This window comes from Xenopus laevis, chromosome 9_10S (assembly GCF_017654675.1).
Source record: "Xenopus laevis strain J_2021 chromosome 9_10S, Xenopus_laevis_v10.1, whole genome shotgun sequence".
In the NCBI taxonomy this organism is placed as follows: domain Eukaryota; kingdom Metazoa; phylum Chordata; class Amphibia; order Anura; family Pipidae; genus Xenopus; species Xenopus laevis.
Genome location: NC_054388.1, coordinates 2,911,193 through 2,937,049, shown reverse-complemented (window position 1 = coordinate 2,937,049; position 25,857 = coordinate 2,911,193). Strand labels below are relative to the sequence as shown.

General features: G+C 43.8%; 1 protein-coding gene across 2 annotated transcripts; it reads right to left on the bottom strand.

Annotated features, from left to right (window-relative positions):
* Positions 1-6,807: 6,807 nt before the first annotated feature.
* Positions 6,808-17,974, bottom strand: cdk5rap3.S (CDK5 regulatory subunit associated protein 3 S homeolog). 2 transcript variants are annotated; one of them, XM_041578045.1, is made up of 14 exons: positions 17,883-17,974; positions 16,976-17,021; positions 15,317-15,448; positions 13,700-13,800; positions 12,787-12,835; positions 12,523-12,701; positions 11,953-12,089; positions 9,784-9,934; positions 9,585-9,695; positions 9,412-9,493; positions 8,327-8,406; positions 7,671-7,876; positions 7,388-7,559; positions 6,808-6,913 (listed from the first exon to the last, which is right to left on the bottom strand). In XM_041578045.1, the coding sequence occupies exons 1-14, from the start codon at positions 17,886-17,888 to the stop codon at positions 6,848-6,850; spliced, it is 1,518 nt and encodes a 505-aa protein (XP_041433979.1). In that variant the 5' UTR covers positions 17,889-17,974; the 3' UTR covers positions 6,808-6,847. The 2 variants fall into 2 exon arrangements, with proteins under 2 accessions (XP_041433979.1, XP_041433980.1); XM_041578046.1 differs by lacking the exon at positions 17,883-17,974 and adding an exon at positions 17,635-17,848.
* Positions 17,975-25,857: the final 7,883 nt, after the last annotated feature.

The following is a 25,857-nucleotide window of genomic DNA, read 5'->3' as shown; positions in this document are numbered from 1 at the left end:
CATTCACCTAATGATTTGACTTTAGTGTCTTACACGGGAGGCGTGAGATATCGGAGCTGCTGCTTGGAAGGAATCCAGTGTAAACTCATTCCCCATCCCCCACACACACAGGACTCGGCATTTCTTCTTAGTCTGATTGTTGTGTGGATTCCACCCATTAGACACACTTGTATCCAGGGGTTAATGCATGTCCATCTTGGAATGCTAGAGACTGGCACACCCATGGTGTTGGCAAGCAGAGGCAATGGGGGGTAGCTGACATTTGGGTACAATATTGGCAGTTGTACTATATTCCATTAGCTTGTCACTAGGGGGCACTGGAGATGGAGTTTTCCATTATGATCCTTATTCTCATAGGCTGAAGATAGAATGAAATATGCTCTAACGACTCTGTTGCATCTTCTCTTTGGTTCTGGTATTGGTCACAGGTCTCACCACTCCGTACCCTATTTCAGGCCACACATGGGCAGAACTATCCCTTTACCACAGCAAAGAAGCAGATGTGGTGGTTAAATTATTGGCTCCATCCAAGCAGTGTAACCTGGGAAACCCATTCATCCCATGACTTCACAGGCCAATGTCATCATCGTTTCGTTTCCTCCACGTCCAATCAGAATCCGTTTTAATTCCTGAGCACATTGAACACAGAGGTAGATAATATTGTGGCAATGCCTCTGACACTGTGACTTACAGTTATTCAGAAGATTTGGGGACAGAACAAGCTATTTCTGGATACGAGGTCCTGCCATTATCATCCTGCAGCAGGTACAAGACGGAGAGGTTAAGATGTAGAGCACCACTTGCTAGCTCCACTCCTCCATTACTAGAGACAGTGCAGGTTTCTGCTAGATTGATCAGAAATGGAGGGACAGCTCCAACTAGGTTGCCCCAAACCCTGTACTGTTGGGGGTTCTGAAGGGCAAGGTCAAGTGCAGCCGGAGGATCTATTATCAAAAACACATTGGACCTGGGGATTTCCAGATAAGGGATCACATCCTTGTACTCTGTGTTCCCTAAGATATTGCTTGAGTGAAGCGAGCCATAGACAGGCAGATCTGCTAGTTTGACGATTTTCAGGGGCCCCATGCGGGGACTGGTAAGCTGCCGACTCGGTCTAATATAGGCTAAATCGGCAGCTTTTATTGGCCTTTGTATGGGAAAAGGTAATATAAGCTTCCTCATACTGAAGTAAGAAACTTTCTAAATACAATCGATTAGAAATTCTGCATTGTTTCTGAAATAATCAAGTTTATATTGACTATCCCTCTCTCAGCATCTGTTTCTCTTCATACTCTCAGATATTCATTGACAGTTAGATCCAATATATCTTATAGGGGGGCTCCTTTCCCAGCAGATGTATTAGAGCTCACTCAAATAACTGATTCCAGTACAAACAAAATAACTGCCTTTTGCACAAATTCTGCATGTAGAGAGACATGATGTCTGGTGAGTTTAATAGAGTGACCTCTAATACATCTTCTAGACAAAAGGAGCCTCCCTATAAGATATATTGGATCATTCATCTGACTCCCAACTCCTGAATGAAGACAGAATGAAGAGAAACAGATGCTGAGAGAGGAATGGTGAAGATAAACTTGATTATTTCAGAAACAATGCAGAATATTTAATGGATTGTATTTAGAAAGTTTCTTATTTCAGTATGATGAAGATTATATTACATTTTTGTGATAGTTCCCCTTTAAATGCATGTCTCAAGAGCAAACAGCCGCATTCATTCTTCCCTCCAGACAATGGGAGACTGGGGAGAGAGGGGATATAGTGGATTGTAAAGACATAGCATTGCTGTTCTCAGTACTGGCAGACAGGGGGCAGCAGTGAGCTGGCACAGAGCTTATACTAATTGAGAATGTAGCTGACAGTCAGCACCAAGCTTTAGCCATGTCTCCAGCCTTCCATTGGCAAATATCAGGAGACTCAGCTGCTCATGTTGCTTTAGCCTCTCCACAAGCCCCAGCTGAAAAAGAAACGACATCTCACAAGATTTCTATGCCTTAAAAATTACCTAAAATCACTCAATTGTCCCCAGGATTGTCTAGAAAATCAAATAGGCACTCTATTGAAACATGGCCAACATGATGGACTCTCATTGGACAATTATAAAGCCCACTTGGGGAGCAGCCAATGGCTTAATAGTATAACATTATGATGAGTAAACATAGAGCTGCCATCACTGTACCTTTAATATTATTACATTATATTATAATCAATGTATTATCCACCCCGTCCCCATTATCCTCTGATTTAATGTATTCAGCATTGAACCCATCCCACTCCCAAGATAATGCAAATCTGAATGGCTCTGATTGGACTTGGTCTGTCAGAGGGGGTTGATGTTAGGATGATGGAAAGGGGCGGGTTCATCATTCATTGGTTGGGTTGTCCATGATGTTAATTTATCTATGAAACCATTGGCTAATGTTTAAGGAGGGGGGATCAGGACAGAGCAAGGGAACATAAGTGGGTCAGAAATTCGTAGATACTGGCCAATAGATTTGGAGGCACATTTATCAAAAGGTCGAATTTTGAATTTATGTGAGTTTTTTTTTTTAACTCTATTAAATTCGAATATACTCAAAATTGGATGGGCGGTTTTCAAAAAAAAAATCTAATCTCTAAAACTCGCACTAATTTTACCAACTCGAATTCTAATAGAAAAAAACTCAAGTGTCAGGAAGGCTGGTAACGTCCAAATTGGTCCCTGGACCTCTCCCATTGACTTATACATGAACTCGGCAGGTTTGAGGTGGCGAATAGTCAAATTCGAATTGTTAAAGGGCCAGAGTTTGATAAATGTCGAAATTAAAATTGGAATCGAGTTTGAATAATTCACTGATGGGGCCCCTGTGATTCCTGATGGGGGCCCTGTAGAGAAGTGTGTGTACAAGTCAAATGGACCCTGAACCAGCATGGCCCCCGACTGAAGCTGAGCTTTCCTAGTACACAAATTCCATACAAATAAAGCCGCTTGGCTCAGTTCAGGTTTATCACAAATACCAACTTTACTACACACTCCTGTACCACACACTCCTGTACCACACACTCCTGTACCACACACTCCTGTACCGCACACTCCTGTACCGCACACTCCTGTACCGCACACTCCTGTACCGCACACTCCTGTACCACACACTCCTGTACCACACACTCCTGTACCACACACTCCTGTACCACACACTCCTGTACCACACACTCCTGTACCGCACACTCCTGTACCGCACACTCCTGTACCGCACACTCCTGTACCACACACTCCTGTACCGCACACTCCTGTACCACACACTCCTGTACTACACAATGATGTTCCTTACAGACAGACACACAACCGTTACCTCCAGACTGGCGAGACAAGTCTATAACACACAGAGAGACACAATACAATGGCTGGCACAGCTGATAATGATGACAGGCGTAAATAAAAGGCAGTGTATGAGATCATACACACACACATATACACACACACACATATACACACACACACAAGGAGTCAGCAAACATGGCAGCCGTCAATAGAGAAGTTGGAAGGGGGAACAGACACGACAGCCAGTCTGCAGCTCGGCCCCTTGTTCTCTGACACTTTCATTGTTTCCCCCGTGTCTGCGTGAGTGACGGGAGCTGACACTCTAACAATCCCCCAATAGGAGAGGTGCCAGCTGTCAGACTGCTGCAAGAGACACTCTGTTTTCATAGAGACCGTTAATGATCAATGTGAGAACTGCCAGGGAGGCAGAGACCCGGATCAACTAAACAATAAGAGCAGGAGAAGCGCAGGCTAAATAGGAGCGACTCTTCCCACTAACCAGATCCACAAAGGGGATGAAATCCTCACATACATTTAGCAGAACAGTGTTGATAAAAGTGTAAAACAGAATTAGTAGAGAAAGACACAGCTTCAGCATTACACAGGGACTGTATATCTCCAAACTCACACAGAACGGGCAGTGTAGGTGCAACTGTCAGACAGAGTGGGGCACTAGTGATCAGACAGAGTGTACAGGGGCGATACAGAGTTATCAGATCCCAGTATGATCTGTAGCTTCAGCAGGGAGAAGGGACATAAGGAGTAAAGTGAATCAGCAGAGAAAGGAAAGGATAGTTATTGTTAAGCAAAGAAAGAGCAGCATTGGCCATAGTGTATAGCTAAAGAACAGAGAGATATGGAGAGAATATAGTAGTATTAGAGAGCAGAGGTATGAGAAGAATACATTATTATTAGAGAACAGAGAGGTATGTAGAGAATACAGTATTATTAGAAAGAAGAGACAGGTGCCATTGTGTATAGTTAGAGAACAGAGAGGTATGGAGAGAATACAGTATTATTAGAGAGCAGAGGTATGAGAAGAATACAGTATTATTAGAGAGCAGAGACAGGCGCCTGTGTGTATAGCTAAAGAACAGAGAGGTATGAGAATACAGTATTATTAGAGAGTAGAGGTATGAGAAGAATACATTATTATTAGAGAGCAGAGGCAGGTACCAGTGTGTATAGCGAGAGAGAAGAGGGGTATGAGAAGAATAAGGTATTATAAGAGAGCAGAGAAGAATGAGAAGAATACATTATTATTAGAGAGCAGAGACAGGTGCCCGTGTATAGCTAGAGAGCAGAGAGGTATGAGAAGAATACATTATTAGTAGAGAGCAGAGACAGGTGCCTGTGTGTTAAAGAGCAGAGAGGTATGGGGAGAATACAGTATGATTAGAGAGCAGAGAGGTATGAGAAGAATACATTATTAGTAGAGAGCCGAGACAGGTGCCTGTGTGTATAGTTAAAGAGCAGAGAGGTATGGGGAGAATACAGTATGATTAGAGAGCAGAGACAGGTACCTGTGTGTATAGCTAGAGAGCAGAGAGGTATGGGGAGAATACCGTATTATTAGAGAGCAGAGAGGTATAAGAAGAATACAGTATTATTAGAGCGCAGAGAGGTATAAGAAGAATACAGTATTATTAGAGAGCAGAGAGAGGTGCCTGTGTGTATAGCTAAAGAGCAGAGAGGTATGGGGAGAATACAGTATTATTAGAGAGCAGAGCAAGTAGTACTGTGATGCATGAAGCCAATCTGGCCCATGTGGAGAGAGCACACAAACACACACACACACAGTAACACACTTGTACATTCAGATTATTACACATATACACACCATGTGCTCTGGGCAGCAGTTAATTGAGGAAAGATAACACCAGAGGTTTAATTAAGAGAAAGGTCTGCGAGTCACCCAGGAGCAGATGGACTGAGCCCTAATTGGTAATTACAATGCAAGTGGCAGCTGAGAGCTGTGTGTCCTGCGCTGGGATGACACTCAGTCTGTCACACTGACATGCCACTCGCTGCACCCCCTCCCCAAAACACAGCGGAATTCTGGGTAATCTGCAACACACACACACACACAAGCACCTTATGGCAGCGAGGGAAGTGATCCCATGTGATACACAAGGGCACTGGCATATGCCAACAGTAAAGGAGTCTGAGGGCAATGCACTGGAATGTTACATATTTCATGCTGGAATCCACATCCCACACCTTCCCTGCATGAAACACAGGAATATAAACTCATTAATTAGAGATTTCTCCCTGCCTGACCTGTGAAGCAGCAGCAGCAGCAACAAATAAATGCAGTAGCGCAGAGATGGATTTCACTCCTTGCATCGATTACTCACTTGCCATCATTATACCCCGGGCCGGATCTTCCCCTTTAACATACGTTGTGGGTGTTTGTGAAGATTCTCATTCATCCAGGTCATGGGATATCTGTAGAAATAAGTCAAATCAACTGCACTTGCTGTCTTGCGGATCCCTTAACTAATGGATAGATCCAGCAACCCTATCAATATCCTGCTGCTGAACTACAACTCCCAGAATACTTTGTGACATAGAGGGCCAGGAATAAAGAGAGCTGCTGTTCTACAACAGCTTGAGCAGGTAAGATATACTACTCCTTACCAATCAGGACCTGGCTGAGGAAAGGTTCTTGGACATACGTGCAACCTGCTATAATGTATGAACAGTACAATAAAAACTGCTCCAGATTTGTACACCATTGTCCACCACTCAGAGGTAAATTCCTCTAACCCAGGGATCTAAGGTCTAGGGATGAGGGCTGCAGTTCAACAATAGACTCACATGGAATATCCCTATAAGACAACAGAGAAGGCGTTTTATACTCTTTTTATTCTACATTATAGGAATAACTAAAGAGTTCAGCGTTGAAGCATCTCATTATGCTTAGCATAGAACAGGACTGCTTGAGATATATACATATATAGGACTGACCACTTTAACAGGGTCTGGATCAGCACCAGCATCCTAACCAGTTTTCTGAGGGTCCCCAGACGTATCATTAGCCACAGCCCTGCACAGCGCCCACCCACATCTCCGCTGGTGGGGCACAAAGTGTGCAGAGCCCCGTGCTCCGGTAATGCTCCGCAAGGATGCTGATTAATAGATGCCATCACTCATTGTCCGGCTGGAGGGGGCAGCTCCCCACGAGCGTGGAGATAACAAGCAGCCAGAATAATGAGCAATGACAGGTCACTTGTCATTCTGATGGGATGTAATTAGGGAGCGAGAGAGAGGGGAAAAGCATGTATCACACAATGTGCTATGATATGAGAGAATAGGGGAACAGCAGAGACATGTATGATAAGAGAAGGGGGGGAGAGGACTGGAGGGAAATAAAAAGACTGAAAGAGAGTGGTGAGTGGGGCAAACAATAAGGACTGCAACGGTCGGTCGTGGTGCAGTGAGGCTACGTTCCATTCAGCATAAAAGACATTCAGACTTTACCAAAATAATGCTTTTTTTTTTTAATTGGAGTTGAAAACATAAAGGTCAGAGGCCTGTACCGATCAGATTGACAGGGCGGTTGTTGTATCTCTTGGACAGGTCTGCTTCAATCTGCAAAACAGAGAGGGAGAGGTAGGCCTATGTCTTTAGTGATTACTACTACAACTACATCGTCCCAGTAGCCTTTGCCTGCTCTTCTGTATCCAATCAGGACAGTCCACACCAGCCCCTATTCCAGGGGTCCCCAACCTTTTTTTACCCGTGTGCCAAATTCACGTGTAAAGTAATGTTGGAGAGCAACATAAGCATGCCATTTCCTGGGGCTCCCAAATAAACGCTGTGATTGGCTATTGGTAGCACCTAATTGGACTGGCAGCCTACAGGAGACTCTGTTTGGCAGTACACCTGGTTTTTATGCAACTAAAGCTTTTCTTTAAGCCTGGAATTCAAAAATAAGCACCTGCTTTGAGGCCACTGTGAGTAACATACAAGGGGTCGGAGAGCAACATGTTACTCACAAGCCACTGGTTGGGGATCACTGCTCTATTCTCTGCTCCAATCTACAATGCATGCAACCAGGCTCACCTTCTTCTTTAGCTCCCGGCTTCTCTCCTGTAGAAGGGACAGCCTGGGCTCCAGACTCTGCCTCTCTTCCTGAGCTGCTCTGCCTCTCTCCACCCAAGAAACACTCTTCTTCTCCAGCAGTTGTGCTTGTCGCAGGCGTTGGTGCAGATGATCCGTCACACGGTCCACATATCTAAATACAGCATCATGTTAGTAACGCCACACATTGCCCAGCTGCCAAACACATCCATGCATACCCCCACCCTCCAGTGCCTACCTATACCATGACTACTCAGGAACTCACCTGGGAGATGCCAGGATCAGGAACAGCTGGCGCATCCGTGTGTCTGTCAGTTGGCCAATCAAGCCCCGCACAACAGATAGCATGGCAAGCACTTTCCCCTGTGTCTGTCCTTGCAGGATAGATGGGGCTGTCTGGAATTGTGTTATAGTGACAATGTCTGTGTCGCAGTCCATGCTTTGTTGCCACTGGCACAGGAACAACTCTAACTGCAAAGGGAAGCAGTGATAATATTACACCGAGTAGGGAAGATGGGAAATACAAAAAGGGGGTTGTGGGTGCAACTCCAAGTTAAAATGTGTTTAAATACAATGAAAGTGCTACCTATTTGCCAAATGAATCAATGCACATTCCCTGGTCCCGTCTCATGAGTAATTCAGTATAAATGCAAGTGCACGTGTTTACAAAAACAGGGGTTTTTAGTTATGATCATAAAGTAGATAAGCCACCATACCACCAGTTTACCTCTGGTCATAGTATAAAAGGGCTTGTACCTCTCTGCATAGTAGCATTACTTGGGATAAGTGTCTCCCGAACCTTGGCATTGGTTTCAGTCTGAGGGCTAGATTTAACTTAGCCTTGGAGTGCTCCCACAACCGCCGCTTTTTTGTAAGATGGGAAATAGTGGCAGAGAAAAAAGCAAAAGACTGAAAACTCACCTCCATTAGTTCATCAACAAACTGATTTCTTGTGTCTGTACTTTCTAGGACCGACAGAGCGTCTGAACCACGAGCAACACCTGGGAGAAATAAGAAAATAGGATTCCGTTATTTGGGGCAACCGAGACCAGAGGTGAGAAAGAAAAACATGGGGTAGTGTCTCGTTGGTCTCCAGTGCCCCAATAGGGAGATTCATCTGGCACAACTGAGACCAAAGTTGGGATCACATCACTTGGAGCAGTTGTGAAAATGGGAAGGTCTAATACCGTCACCTCGAGGACTAAATGTGGCTATAGACGCACCAATAATATTGGACAAATTTTGGTATAATATTCGGTTTGTGTATAGTGGGAGACGAGCCGACCGATATCAGCAGAAGAGTTGGATATCAGTCGGCTCGTCGGGCTGGCTGGAAAATGTTGAACATCAGCCATTGTTAGTGCTGAATCTTTAGAAACAGGTAGAATTCATTTGTTTCCACTTGTCTGACGATTTAGCTCTAGATGTGTGTATTGAAATTAAAGATCTTTTCCAGGATCTTTTTCAGAAAGGTCTATGGCCAGCTTTAGACCAAAACAAAGGGATATATTTATCAAAGAGTGAAGTTAAAGATTACCACAGTCCACTAGTATGAAATTCCGCCACTCTTCATTAATTTCTAAGGGATTTTCAAAAGAGTATTTATCAATGGGTAAAAGTGAAAGTTTGCCATTTGATAATTATGCTTGTAAAAATCCCATAGAAATGAATGGAGAGTGGTAGAATTTCACACTTGTGGACTGTGGTGATCTCTAACCGTTCTGATAAATATACCCGGAAGACTCATTTTGTTTCCCTGGATATGCAGAGTCACCTAAACAACTAAGCCAGAACTATTTTAGAGTGCTAGATGTTGCCTGCCATGAGATAAAACCTGACCTAATTCTCCTTTTTCTTAGAAGACTCGTTTTCAATTACAAAAAATGTAATGCAGTTTAATTAACAATAGTAACAAGTAACGGTATTAAGAGATACTTTGCTCATTGGCGTTTACCATGGGTGCTATGCAGCGACACCTGCTGGGAGTAAAACAGCACAGAGCTTACCATCAGTTCCAGTTTCGAGCAGAGTGATCATTGCAGTAGGCTCCTCCCCTGCGTCCCAGTTTATGCCGCCCACTTCTGCAGCCTGAGAAGATTTGGAGCAATATATGATGTAGAGTTAAGCAATTAGCAAATTCATACAGATCCATTGGCTTATTAAGACATTCTCCCTGTACCTCTGGTTCTAGAGAGATGCCCCAGTCTATGTCTCCTGTAGCCATACTGTCAGGCCCTGCTTCTATTTCAGCTGTTGTTGATGGTTGCACCTCAAAATCTCCCCAGTTGATCTAATAAAGGAAAGAATGGGTCAATAACACAAGTACTAAAGACCCTATAAAAGAATGGGTGCCCCTTGACTCTGCTCCACAAACTTACTTCTCCTTCTTCGGGGCATGGTGGGGTCGCTTGTTCCCCTTTATCAGGACGCTCTACCCTCTCTGGTGCCCTCCCCACACGCCACTCATAGACAGTGGTATCTCCGCATTTCTGCACATGCCGAAGGAGGGGAAGGGCCTTTTCAGGTGAGCTGTATGGGGAAACAGAATTATTAACAAACTCCTTTCCATATATAAATCTCTGCATTTTTATTTCCCCAATGTCTTTGTTAATCTTTTCTTTAACCCTTGTCTTTCTCCATATCACAGGTAATACCTTTCTCACCGACATCTCTGTTCTTTTCACTTAAAGGGGCTCTATCGTGAAAATGAAAGTTGAATATAAATTTTATCTCACTGAAATAATACATTTTCTAAATACCAACAATTAAATATTCTGTTAAAGTTTAAGAAATAATCAAGTTACTCTTCAGTATCTGACTCTCCAGAACCTGTCATTCTTTATGCTCTCTTCATGCTGAGGTCTGGGTCAGATTTTGATTGGCAGGTAGGTCTAATATGTCTTTTAGGGGGGCTCCCTTTCTTAGCAGAATAAACAAAAGGTAACAGAACAGGCTCTGGCAAACACCATCTGGCAAAAGAAACAGGATTTACATCAGAGCCGGTTATTTTAAAGAGTGAGCACCTTTGTTAAGGGTGTAACCCCAAAGGATGTATTAGCCCTAACTGTCAATCAAAAATGAAGAGAGACAGGTTGCTCAGAGGGGGAGAGTAAATTTTCATTTTGGCAAAAGATCCCCTTTAACCTTTATTTAACTGCCCCCTTCTCTACACTCAAGAGCCCTCTACTTGCAGGAATGGTCTCAGCGAATCCGTGTGCATCCTGCCAATAACTCAGATATTTGCCTTTCACTTCATATCCACATTCTATACTCCACTTACCAACCTTACTTCCTTCTATCATTCCAACAATTGTACAGGTGCCACACACTCCTCACTCCTACAAACAAAGACCGATGAAACTGAAGCATTAACAAAGACCCCAGATGCACCCCTTAGCGCTCATTCACTAAGCACTTATGTCAAGAACTTTGCTGAGATTTGCATCTCATACTGATTTTAGCAGTGACAGCACTAGCAACCCTTGTCTAACCATCTGCCATAGGGTGGGCATTAAAGGAATTGTTCTGTATAAAAATAAAAACGGAGTAAATAGAGAGCCCGTGCAAAATAAAAAATGTTTCCAATATAGTTAGTTAGCCAAAAATGTAATGTATAAAGACTGGAGTGACTGGATGTGTAACATAATAGCCAGAACACTACTTGCTGCTTTTCAGCTCTCATGCTTTGCACTGATTGGTTACGAGGCAGTAACTTGAGGAGGTGGGGCACATGGGTCATAACTGTTGCTTTTGAATCTGAGCTGAATGCTGAGGATCAATTGCAAACTCACTGAACAGTTATGTCCCATGTGGCCCCCCTTATAGTCACTGACTAACTCAGAGTTAGAGAACTGAAAAGCAGGAGGTAGTGTTCTGTTCTGTTCCACATCCAGTCACTCCAGCCTTTATACATTACATTTTTGGCTAACTAAATATATTACAAACCTGTTTTATTTGCACAGCCTATTTATTTACCCAGTTGCTATTTTTACACTGAACTGTTCCTTTAAGGACATGCCTCCTGAGCACTCTACTCCTCCCAGAGTTTCCTAACTTGCCAATCTGATGTGCAAGTGATGGGTTCAGTGTGGGGGATGTCTATATACCTCCCACCAGCCCACCCCTTATAAATACAGCTCTTCCAGCATTTGGGGGGAGTGACCAAGTCTTTGTGCTCCACTGTTTTTTAACCCCAGTCATTGGTGACAGGTGGAGCTCAGTGCCAAACTGCTCACTTGACCTCAGCTCTGCATTTAATACATTCAGTAGCAGTGACAAGTGGACAGGGGCTCTGCATCCCTGCTGTTCTCCACTGGACAGCAGTTGCAAACAAAATGCGATTTCTATAAGCCTAGGGGAACATTATTCAGGCTGCAAATCTGAGGGACAGCTGTGAAAAATGCTATGCCAGAGAAGGTAGAAACACAAATGCATATGTATTAAAAAAAGAGTATGAAACAATAGCCATGCATTTGGACGTCCTAGTGGGGACTGTGGTTCTGCTATCGTCCCATTCCCGCATTATTCCTTTTCTGCTATTTTCTCACCTGTCACAGACAAAGGTCACACAGGCCTGGTACAGCTGAATAGCAGACAATAACCCTACTGCATCAGCCCCAATCTGCCTCAGGAAGGAAGGAACATCACAAACCAACGCCAGCAGCTCTTTTTGTATATCCTCACCCTGCACAGGGAAAATAAATGAGATAAAGCAAGTACATTGCAACTAGGGGATAGGGTGGTGGAAAGAAAGAGATTCACCAATCAAAAGGCAAAAGTGTTTGCTGTCCTCAGAGAAGTAATGGAATCTGGGTCCCAGTGCGGTATCACATGGCATTCAATCAGAAATTAGTTCTGATCTGTGCACTACAAATAGTATAGTGCAAGTAAAGTCTCTATAGGTTACTGTCTCAAGGAATATTTGCAGCAGAAAGGACAATGGAGAGAATTCTGGGAGGGGATGGAATAAATAAAAGATGGAAATCACAAACAGTAAAAGGAGAAGTATTCTGTATAAGGAGATAATGTCTTGCATATACAGAGGGGTGGAGAGTTTTGTTTCACTAAAAGACGTGCTCAGTTAAGATCTGACAAAGGTAAGGGCAACATGTTCTTACACTGATCCCATAGTTTTTGCAGCTGTTATAATATTGTTCTCGCTGCTCTGCTGCTCCGTGCAAGCATTCCACTGCCCTGCGCTCACTCTCCAGAGCCAGCTGCTCACAGCGAGACATTTGCTTCTTCAGAGATGGGATCTCATAGCTCACGCTGCGCATCAGGAGACTGGCTGACTCCCCTGCAGAAAGGATTCGCACACACTGTGAGCTCTCACCTCACTGCACTGTCACACACACCAACCTGCTACTCCATAACAGACTCACCCAGATAAGTGTTGTCAGCCTGGTACAAGGACACTACCTCCTGCCAGTCCTACCGAGGAGAATAATAAGCAATGATGCCATGATAGAAATCAAACAATTGAGCTAAGAGAGGAAATCTCACAATATACTACAATCATTCTGCAAGGAACCTGTGATGCATGGCTAACAGTGCAAGAGAGCCGGGTTATAAGACGTGCAGAAAGCTGTGACATGGTCCGATCTGCAAGAAGCTGTGTTACAGGGGTAGCTTTGCATGAAGTAGATTTATAGGGTTAGTCCTGCAGGATGAGGCCATACACAGTAAATTTACGCTGCTGATGTGTCCCTTTCAGACCAAGTTGGCAGCTTATCTGCTCCTGTATGGGCCCCTCCAATGAGCCTTTCTGGCCAATATCTGGCAGAATATGGAGGAAGTTTAAATTTTCATGAGGACCACATCTGTACTGATAAGGTCCTCTCCTGACGGGTCTGCACAGGCGCCCATTATGATCCAGCCTGAGCCTGGGGGAATGTGGTCTTTATTAAAGGGTTATTCTGAATAAATCTGTAGTTGGGGGGGTTTCAAATTGAAAGTGATAACTCACCACATAGGAGAAGTGGCCCAGGTGCACCGCCCTGAGCCCTCAGCACGGGGAGCGGACAAACCGAAAATTTCTTTGGAGCAGGCACTCAATGAAGGCAAACTTCCACCAGGCAGTCAGTTGAAAGTAAAAAGAGTTTTATTGTGTCCACTGCCTGGTGGAAGTTTGCCTTCATTGAGTGCCTGCTCCAAAGAAATTTTAGATTTGTGTTAAAGGGATAGTCCAAAGCGAAATTTGCACAACATCAATTTGAACCAGTTAGAAAATGTAATTGATTTTCAGAATTAACATTTTCAGAGGGATGAATGAATTGCATGGAATGAGTCAATCACCTTCATTCTCTGAGAAGAATACTTCCCAAACAGATTCCTGGATGCTGCTTCAGTTCCTTTGAGGATCTCCACAATCTTCAAGCAGTGGAAGTAGTTGATATCTGCACAGTGTGAATATATGGATAAATTAATATTAAAATAACAATAAATGAATCGTTAAAGCATTCAGCCTTTGACAATGGCCGTTGGAGGTAGGTGGGAATGACCTCATATTTCTATTTGGGATATATTTTAAATATAAACCTACAGGCCTGTTCCTTGCATTTTCACACAGGTGTATATTGCCCCTCTAAGGCCTATAACCAAGACACACTGTACAAGGTTACCCTGCATTGTAACCCTAATAAAGCAAAAATATGCCCTATACAGTACATAATTATAGCTCATCCATCATGTATCTTGCTTTTGTTGCAGAGTGGAATGTATTTTGACAGACAGTTAAAATATACCTGCTAAATCCTAGGGCACATACATAGGGATTCTGTCATGATTTTTATGGTGTTGTTTTTATATCTAAATGACACTGTTTACACTGCAAATAATTCACTCTACAATAGAAAATGTCATTCCTGAACCAACAAGTGAATTTTTTTTAGTTGTAATATTGGTGTGTAGGTGCATCTCAGGTCATTTTGCCTGGTCATGTGCTTTCAGAAAGAGCCAGCACTTTAGGATGGAACTGCTTTCTGGCAGGCTGTTGTTTCTCCTACTCAATGTAACTGAATGTGTTTCAGTGGGACCTGGATTTTACTATTGAGTGCTGTTCTTAGATCTACCAGGCAGCTGTTATCTTGTGTTAGGGAGCTGCTATCTGGTTACCTTCCCATTGTTCTGTTGTTAGGCTGCTGGGGGGGGGTATCACTCCAACTTGCAGTACAGCAGTAAAGAGTGACTGAAGTTTATCAGAGCACAAGTCACATGAAACTGACAATATGTCTAGCCCAATGTCAGATTTCAAAATTAAATATAAAAAAAAACTGTTTGCACTTTTGAGAAATGGATTTCAGTGCAGAATTCTGGAGCAGCACTATTAACTGATGTGTTTAAAAAAAAAAAAAACTGGGTAAATAGATAGGCTGTGGAAAATAAAAAGTGTTTCTAATATAGTTAGTTAGGCAAAAATGTAATGTATAAAGGCTGGAGTGACTGGATGTGTAACATAATAGCCAGAACACTACTTCCTGCTTTTCAGCTCTCATGCTTTGCACTGATTGGTTACCAGGCAGTAACCAATCAGTGACTTGAGGGGGGCCACATGGGTCAAATTTGTTGCTTTTGAATCTGAGGATCAATTGCAAACTCACTGAACAGATATGTACCATGTGGCCCCCCTTCAAGTCACTGACTAACTCAGAGTTAGAGAGCTGCAAAAAGCAGGAAGTAGTGTTCTGGCTATTGTATTAGACATCCAGACACTCCAGCCTTTATACATTACATTTTTGCCTAACTAACTATATTAGAAACTTTTTAATTTTGCACAGCCTATCTATTTACCCAGTTTTTATTTTAACACTGAACTGTTCCTTTAAGATCTACCCGATACCAACATGGCTTAGTGTTTACTGCCCCCAATAAACACAGCATCTCTCATATGTAAATCCTAGCCCTGCCACTCACATGTCCCTGAGAGCAGACTCCGGATCTCATCGTGCTCGGGCATGTCCTGCAAGGCTTGGTTGATCTTCTCTCTTATCTGCAGGACTTTGCTTTGCCATTTTAGAGTGCAGTGGCGCCGGTCCACCAGCCAATCTGCAGAAATACCAGAGAAGCAGTTTAACATAGGAGGCATGTGACAGCTGCTATTAATGTAGATATACAGACAGGTGCATAATTTGGGCTATGCCACACAGAGCATTTTGATTCCTTACTTACAAATTGCATCCCACTCACATATGATTTGCAGTTTGGGTATGACAGAAGGTCAAGGAGCAGAGAGTGCCCCTTAATCTGTTTTACTGGGTATTTATTTTAATTTGTTGCAATGTTTGTCCCCATCTGCATCTATTGTAAATACGGAAAGGGGTTTTACATCACTGGAGAATGGTGGTTGCTGCATTTATATGACCCACTGACACTGACTAAACCAGAGCATTCCTGTGCCAGCAGGCTGAACCAATCAGAGGTCCCACATACAGAAGAGTGGTGTTCCTGCAGGGAGAATTGAGTCAGCGCTGCAGGAGGATCACATTATGTGTTCTTGCTCCTCTGCGACCTCCTCCCCTCGGGGGCCCATTCACACAAGCGGCCGTTACATTAACCTCTTTTATTACATTTTTAGACACATTGAAATCCTATTAAAATGGAAGGAATAGAATCTTATGGGTCAGCGCACATCACATTTCTTTTTCTTGTAGCTGCTTTAGATTGTACAACCCGACTATTTGCTCCAGAAGCATATTCTTAGCCCTAGAAAAGGAGGCAACACTTGATAGTACATCATAAAAGATAGACTGAGTAAAAAATGAATAATACAGTGAGATATATATACCGTGAATAGAACCATTTGGTAAGGGATAGAACAATTGGTTTTTATCATACACAGGCTGCATTTGCTCAGTGATGGGAACTGAGATCCCCCTATCACAATGTGCATTACGTTGGATGATATGGGAGGCATTTTAGCCAGGATGTTACCCAAAATCTGCATTCTCTTTGTTCGGCCTCGACAGATGTCATGTTGAAGCTTATGGGAGGCAAGATTTAAAGTTAATCACAGGTAGGATCTGCCTAGGGTGCTTGGGGGGGGGGGGTAGTTCCAAGCAGACCTGTCACCCAGAGACTGCCAGCAAAGGAGTGACAGTTTGGGGTGGGAGGCAACTACTGGTGATGACAACTGGGGATGGGGGGAGTGACATTTTTGAGGGGGGTGGCTAGCAGCAGCAACGGGGGGGGTGGAGGTAGTGTGCACGAGGCAGGCACTTGTCCCACGCTGATTACTGCAGCTCCCACTGCAGCCTGTCATTTCTTTGGGTTCCGTCACTTCTTTGGGTTCCGTCTTTTCTTTGGGTTCGTTCCGTCACTTCTTTGGGTTCCGTCTTTTCTTTGGGTTCGTTCCGTCACTTCTTTGGGTTCCGTCACTGCATTTATGCAGCAAATATAAAACTAGGGATGCACCGAATACAGCATTTGGTTGGGATTCGGCCAGGATTCAGCCTTTTTCAGCAGGATTCGGCTGAATCCTTCTGCCCGGTGGATTCGGTGCATCCCTATATAAAACCCTTGTTTTCCTTTAAAATAGCCTTGAATTGGCTCCACAGATCCCTTATTTCCCCTTACCGAGCAGCCGGCTGGTCTGTATATCAATCGGCAAATTCTGTATGTCCTGTAAGTCAATAAGAATATTTGATTAGCGCTTTCTCCTCCTGCGCATTGAGACCAACATAATACTGACACTTTACTATCAAGCGACGGTGATATTGCCTATAATAATCTCTAGGTAACCCTTTCCCTGCCATTGCCTATAATAATCTCTAGGTAACCCTTTCCCTGCCATTGCCTATAATAATCTCTAGGTAACCCTTTCCCTGCCATTGCCTATAATTATCTCTAGGTAACCCTTTCCCTGCCATTGCCTATAATAATCTCTAGGTAACCCTTTCCCTGCCATTGCCTATAATTATCTCTAGGTAACCCTTTCCCTGCCATTGCCTATGATAATCTCTAGGTAACCCTTTCCCTGCCATTGCCTATAATAATCTCTAGGTAACCCTTTCCCTGCCATTGCCTATAATAATCTCTAGGTAACCCTTTCCCTGCCATTGCCTATAATAATCTCTAGGGGAGATGTTATTCAGGTGTCAGAGAATCTGTGTAGCCGTCATTATATAAAGCTATAATATATATATAAAAATCTGAGGGAAAGAGGCGCCTGACACTGTGAGCCTAAGGGGGATAAGGGGGGAGAGGGTCTCAGTAAGAAAGGAGATATATTTTACCTCAAATCAGACACAATTCCCGCCCAATCACTAAAGCTCAGTCAGTTTGATACAGAAATAAATATAAAACATTGCAGTGAGGTAAAGTATCAGTATAACGGGCCTGCCCAATCCCTGCACATAATAAACCGGATTTATGACGCGTATCCTGCGCCCTAAGCACCGCAGAAGCCAATAACGTCCCATTTTCGGTGCTTTAATCGCCGGGACAGCAAACACTGACGTCAAATATAGCGCACAAGCCATACCTGCATCCCGGCTCGCTCCCGTGATTCTTAGCCCACGTGTACCGGACACAGGAACTCCGACCAATCACGAGGCGCCGTGTCAAACTCGCGCCCCGCCCATGACAGATAATATAGCCAATCAATGTACAAGGGCCTTTCTCTGGGAGGGAGCCTGTAGTTCCGTAAACAAAGCGGCAGAGGGCTCGAAGTCCAGTGGAGATTGGCTGTGCCTGTCACTGTTGGGTTTCAGTCACAAAGTGGCTGCTCATGTGTCATTAAATAATTACATGCCCTTGCCACTTGTTTATTTATGCTTTATTACTGTTTACTGCAGGCAGCAGGGTACTATGGGAAAACATTTCACTCAACACTTAAAGCTGCTCATATTCCAGGGGTTTATATATTGCCTCAGGGGCACCTCACTTCTAAAACATAAACTCTTCCCAGTCTATATACCTCTTCAGGTAGAGAATACAAACTCCTCAGGTCTATATACCTCTTCAGGGGCATCTCTGATATATTATATATACTTTTCAGATCTATATCCCTCTTTGTGGGCAATTCTGATATACAGTATAATATAAACTCCTCAGGTCTATATACCTCTTCAGGAAGTTCAGGGCACCTCAGGTATAGAATATAAACTCTTCAGATCTATATACCTCTTCAGCGGCACCTCTGATATATAATATAAACTCCTCCAGTCTATATACCTCTGGTCTATATACCTCTTCAGGAAGTTCAGGGCAACTCAGGTAGAGAATACAAACTCCTCAGGTCTATATATCTCTTCAGGGGCATCTCTATATAATATATATACTTTTCAGGTCTATATACCTCTTCAGGGGCACCCCATCTATATATTATAAACCCCTCAGGTCTATATACCTCTTTGTGGGCAATTCTGATATATAATATAAACTCTTCAGATCTATATATCTTTTCAGGGGCACCTCTGATATATAATGTAAACTCCTCAAGTCTGAATACCGCTTCAGGGGGAACCTCGGATATAGAATATAAACTCCTCCAGTCTATATACCTCTTAAGGGGTACCCCAGGGTTGTAAACCCCCCATACTATGGTCAGACTAGCCCACAGGGGTACCATGAGAAATCCAAACAATGTTGTTATAATATAACATTAATGATAACATTTTGATCAAGCTTATGGCCAAAGTCAGAGAAGAGGTGGGAAGCTGTGGAAGAAGGGAACTTGGGGTCCCATCTCAGACTATGGTGGGTATGTCCAACCTGCAAAACGACAGCAATTCAGGGCTGCTTTTAGGCTAGGGTCAAAGGATCCTTTGTACTAGGCCCCCAGCAACAGAAGGGCAAATGTAGCTAAAGGATTGATGCCAGATTTAACTAAGTAATTGTCCTCAGTTGGGGGGCACCAGCCTGACTGCATTGTGATGTGAAGACCCAGTGCAGATGTCCATTGACCCACCCTAACACCGGTCCTACTCATTCTCCAATATAACCAAACCGACAAGTAAAGCTTCCAACAGCAATTATGCCGTTTTCAGCGGAGATTCCTGCTAAAGAATATCCCTTGATAATATGCAATATACTGTATGTAAGTATATAATTGATTTTCTAAGAAAACGATCTGTCACCTTTTGGGAGCCGAGTGAGAAGAATCCATTGTCTTGCGCAGCCCCCTCCCTCCCGCTGTGTTAGCTCTGAGTCAGGCTTTCTGCAATGTACACAATGGCTGTACAATAAGACTGTGCAGATTGTGCAAAACACACTGGTGAATAGTACAAGCAGCTCTTTCATATAAGGAAGATTGTATTTTCACTATTGATTTCCAACGGCATCACAATTGTTTCCCAAATAATGAACATCCTCCATGTTAAATATATAAAGCACGACCATCAAAATATACTATTTTAAAAAGATCTCTTTTGTTTTGTTTATGTTTTCTAATTAATACGGGATCTGTGTCTGAGTGGAGTGGTTTCTGCCATAAAGCACAGAACTGCTGCTCTCCATACAAGCAGGAAAGTGCCTGTAGTTTTTTCAACATTTCAATAAACATTGTTCTCTAAATGAAACTAACATTACACACTGTTTTTAGAGACGTGCCCAAACTTGATTTCTGATTATCAGTTCCAAGAAGGGGGACAGATAACGGGATTTCTGCAGCTTTGGGTAGCAAAATGTCCCAATGCACCCCTGCCCAGGGCACAAATACATTATCTGGTATCATCATTAGGGCTAATCAGATTATAGGGGCCATTTCCCATTTTCCCAGGCAGAAATGCAAGGACTAAGAGGTGCAAGAGCAAGGCAGCCCTTGCATTTTGGAGCACCGAGACCTGCTGCAATTCAATGAAAGTTGAAGACCGTGATCCAAGTGCAAAAGATTGGGGGATTGCACCCATGTACTTTGCACAATGACATATGCTTGTAAACTAAGTCTCTGTATACCAGCTGTGCAGGTCAGCAACAACAAAGAGAGAATATTCAGGACCTGCTGGGGGCTTACAGAAGTGCAGGCATGGGAACCTGGGGTCTACAATGACTTTTTACAATGCACAGCACTATGCCTAAATAATACTGAAAACAATATAAAAAAAAAACACTAAAACCCCAGTTGCTTTGCTATGAGCAGGGTATTATAAGCTGTCAAGCTAATTTTTAACCAGGGAGGGAAGAAGGTGCTAAGTGCCATATTTTCTGCAATTTGCACCTTGGCCTCCCAGAATTTTCTTCCACATGATGCTCGTGCCTGGCACATGAACAGGCGTCACTTGGGCAGATGTTGGTCTCTACTGTGTGCATCATTCAGGACTCCCAACACAGGTGCACCACTAAAGGTGCAAGGGGTGCTCAGGAAAGGCACCCTAGTATCTGCCATAGCTGGGGTCTGCGCCTTCTATTTTCATTCTGGTTCAAAGTGGACCAGCACCTATCATATACAGAAGCTTAAAAACGAAGTGTATGAGTGCTATGGGGTGTAACTTTGCACCCTTCAGTCCTTCAGACCTTCTATCCCTGCTTGTAGCAAATGAGCTTGATTGTCTACAAAGAACATTAAAACATTAATCGTTTGATTAAACAAATCACTATGACAAATAGCATTGCTGATGTCAGTGCCTTCTGGATAATGGGTTTCTGGATAACAGTCCCCATACCAAGTGCTAGTGTGTCGCGCTCAGACCCACATCCATGCAGAAAGAGTAGGAAGCATTGTTCCCAGGGGCACAATTAGTTATACTGTACTGTATATAGGTTTGTGAGTGCACAGTGTGGAGGGTCCCTAATGGTACAACACCGACCATATGCCATGCAAATGGCAGTTCTGATCCGCGAGAAACCCACGTAATGGAGAACACACTGAGAACGCCAAACACAATATTAGTTGCACAACATGGATTCCTGACTCTGCTGCTGTAATCCCACGGCTGCATTCTTTTATCTGACGGTTAAGAACGGTCTCTGTCTCTTTCCCCCGATCTAACCCTAATGGTACAGATTGAAAGATTTTCTACATTCCTCCACTATTCATATTTTGGGTGTGTGGTGATACTTAGCCCTTGTTTATACTGCAGTACATTCCTGTGCCTCTCGATCACCTGCTGGACTTGGTTACAAAGTGACAGGTGTGTCCTTTCTATAAATATTCATGTCACAGTTCCTGCTCTCTCCTGTTTGTTGAGCTGGGAGGGTCAGGTTTAACCTTCAGAAAGAGGCAGAGACACCTGTACCAGGCTGAGACTCCAGTGAAAGCGACTCACCTCTATAAACTGGCACTGACAGACATCCCTACCTGCGGGGGGAACAAGAGGGTTCTCTGCATGCTGGAGACAAACCCACACCTGCGGTGTGAATAAAAAGAAGGCAAAGGTACCACTGCAAGTTAGATATAGACTGTCTTTTTAGACAAGCAGATATTAATACAACCTTGTTCTCAGGATTTGAGATACCACGGTACAAGAAGAGAGTTGCTTTGGTGCAAAACCTAAGACGCCTAAAAATTAGGTGGGAACAAGAACAAGACAGACCACCTGTGCAGCACCAAAGGTGCAGGAGAGAGTCTTTCATTCGCAGAGCAGTCTCACCACCATTCTGGGTGCCCGGCACAGAGAGAGACGTAGCCTTGGGAATAACTGTCTGCCAGTGGATAAGGATAAGGCCTCACTACTGCTCTGTGACGGGGCAACTCTGCACCTGAGGGTGAAGCCTATGTGCTGACGCAAGAAGGAACCATCACTGAGGGTCTAGCAGACAGAGGAAGGGACAGCAGCACAACCCCACGTCTAATAACCCAACTCTCACAAACAGGTTCGTTTCAACAGCTTCTTTACAAGGTATTTGTGACCATCTTCATTTTATATTCCCCCACCCCTCTTCAGGTATACAGTACTTGGTCTCCTCTTTCTCACTTGCCCTCCCCCAGTCATTCTGATCCCTCTGTGCTCCCTCCCTCCCTCTGTTCTCAGCCTGTCTCCTTATCCTCTCTGAGGGTTTTCATTGCATCTCCTCAGCTCCTTGTGTCTCCCTAGCACAGGGGTCCCCAACCTTTTGTAGCCGTGAGCCACATTCAAATGTAAAGAAATTTGGAGAGCAACACAAGCATGAAAAAAGTTCTTGGGGTGCCAAATTTGAGCTGTGGACCCCTCTTCTTTCCTTCCTTACTTGGAAAGTCCCATTTAGCATCCACTTGGTCCAGATTACTATGACCCAAAGCAAAGCTATCTTTATGGGGATGAGTACTCTTGGACCCACATTGCAGCAAATGTTGGTAGGAAGAGTGGGGAACCAAGGACAGCAGGACAAGATGGAGAATGTAGAGCAAAATAGCAACTATAATACTTTACGTCACGTTCCTTTTGTCGTCCATACCCACCAGCTAGAAAAGGTTGTAGGTCGGGAAGTCTCAGTTGTACATACAGTTTGCCTCAAGCAAATCTGAAGGGGCTATTATAATGATCACAAGGTAGAGCCTCACAGTCTCTATTTGCTCATGCTTGAAATATAATGTTTTCATTTTCATCTGGCACCAAAGGATTTTTTTTAGTTATGAAATACTCTAGATAAGGGGGTAAGTTAACAGGGATGTCTAAGGAATAGGGAATTCATGGAAGACAGATGCAGGTAGGGCCAGTTGGAATGAAACCTGTGGCACCTTCTTTCCATGCCCAATGGGCAGGTATTCTTTCTGTGCTGCCCCTGCCTGGGGTATGAGATATTCTAAACCATTGTGAATCATCCGTGACAGTGTTTGATAAGGTTTATTTAACATCACAGCGTTACTAAGATGCAATGGGACCCAGTAAATATGCTTGTGAATCTCATAGGGGCCCTCTGTAGTGTTCCACCATTCTGTGTCTTCTTATATTCATCAGCATATGCTCTCTTCTCTTTCCAGCCATCTCCTGTCTCCATGGCGGAGGCCTCGCATAGCTGGTGGAAGCTCACCTTTCTGCGCAAGAAGAAGTCTACCCCGAAGGTTGTGTATGAGTCTGTGACAGAGCACATAGGCGACGAGAAAGCAGCGGAGGAAACCCAAGGAGAGAATAACTACACTGCTCGACTAGAGAGAATTGTAGATAAGAACACTAAGGGCAAACACGTGAAAGTGTCCAACTCGGGACGTTTCAAAGAAAGGAAGAAGGTCCGCCCTGCACTTAATGAGACCCCAGGACTATGTCCTGAGCCACCACCAGGGCAATGAGGTCCCAGCTGATGTACAAAGACTGTGCTAAAAAGCTTGCAAGGCAATATGGCAGCAGGACCCTCTATACTGTGTATCGAGTTCCCTGCCAGGCAAAACTCCAGCAGGATCCCCTTCCTCATAAATGTAAGGGGGGATCATAGTTACTTGATTTCTTTTTACTGAATGCTCCTTTTGTAAAGCAGTGAAATAAAACAGCCAACGGAAAGAGGAAAACTTTGCCCTTGTGACGTCTCCCTGCGCAATGGCACGCCTGGCTTCACAAAGCCGGCTGGAATAAATAGGCAACACCTAGCCCATGACTGTTCATGCATGACCTCTAGCCATCCATGCTTGTGAATGCTCGGCTTTCAGTTGTCCAATCCCGTTCAAAGCCACATCCATTGTGTTACTGGGTGCGTGCACAGCTTGGGTCCTTAGCAGGAGAAGCGTTCATTCTTTAATGTCTGCATAGGCTGCTTTTGTCTTCTCCATGTTTAGTCTGTCCTGATCTTTCATGTGACTGCAAAGCCACTTACACCCAATGCCAAGGGCGTAACTGTAAAGGAAGGGGATTCTAAAACCTGGTCAAGGGCCATAAGTTTTAGGGTTCTTAAAATACATTTGCTAACATCTATTACAGCACTGCCAAATATACCTATACACAGAGCTGGGAATTTCCACCTGTCGGCTATATTGTAATGGGTATCCATTACATATATCCATTTAATTCAGGTATAACTGCCTCCATGTACACATCTAATTGATTGGCAGAAGAGTTAAAGGTGGCCATACACAATAAGATCCACTCGTTTGGCGAGGTCGCCAAACGAGTGGATCATTCCACGATATGCCCACTAATGGCAGGGCCCATATTGGGTTCATCTGAACATTCGGCACTAGGGCTGATATTTGGCTTGACATGATTGGGGGGACCCATAGGAAGCCCCCACACACGGGCAGATAAGATGCTGAATTGTTCTACAGGACTGATATTGGCAGCTTTAATCTGCCCGTGTATGGCCAACTTAATTGTTAAATTGACCATACACGAGCAGATTAAAGCTGCCATTTCTGGGTTTTCTAGGTATTTCTAAAGCCTCTCCTGTTCTGCAGACGGGTGAACCTGCTACAGTTTCCAGCACTGCCTATATATTTATATATGCACTGCTTGTCCAGCCCTTGTGTTTGTAAAGTATGAATCCAGTCTATGGGGGCTAATATTTTGTGGCGAGAAAGCTCCTGTGGATTTACCAGCTGTAGATTATTTGTATAGCCTATAATTCACAAATGCTACCACATTTCCTCTATCGCTAAACCCACCCGCACAGACCTATAGATTCTCCCTCATCACCTCTACAAATATATGTATCACCCATTTTACTCATCGTTCTACAACCTGACATTCAGCCATGCGCCTGCTCCTGCAGAGAGTTGGATCCCCATGGGGTGACCTGCAGGTACTTTGCAAGCTGTAAGATCCGTGGGTCCCACTCTGTGAATTTGTATGTTCTGCTTCTCTTTCCTGCTAATGTATCCCTCACCCAATCCTGCAGGCAATTTATGCACAAATTCTCCTCTAGATTAATGTATGTATCACCTAATGCTTCTGACAGTTTATGCACTACTTCTCCTTCCCATCATTGCATTTATCAGCCAATAGTCCAATCTGTTTATGCACAGCATCTCCTTCATACTCACGTATGCCTCACTTGTCATCCTATCATCTGCCCCATGCCTCTACTTGAATATACTGTAGGCATCTAATCCACTCCTGTTTTGCATATCAGCTAAATTTACATACAGGTATCAGCTCACCACAATGCATCATATATGCATGACAAATCCCACACTGGTGTCCGTTTATATCATATTATATGCATTACTTGTCCAACACCTTTCCCCCAAGCACCTCGCCATCTCTCAGACAAATCTAAGCATCTCCGTCCCCATAACCATTGTATTTCAGTACCGCAGTCCTATTCGACCAAACCCCAAAAGCTCAAGAAAAGACGTTTGTTTACAAATCAATCACTCCTGTAAACTGGCCTGAAATCATTCTTTCCCACGCAAGCAAAACCCAATGTGTCTGATCAGCTGTGCTTTTGTTATTTATATTTATTCAGATGCAGGGAATCGATATTCACTGTGTGTAGATTAATCATGTGATTGGTTGACAGGGTATAGTAACTGTACATCTCCTGCACACGCTACCATCATAGTGTCCTGTCCCTATTCTCAATCCTTTCCATATGCACTTGGTATTTGTTGTATGTTTATCACGTCTGTGGGCACAGTGAGTGCAAGCCTTGATTCCAGTCTTGATTCATGC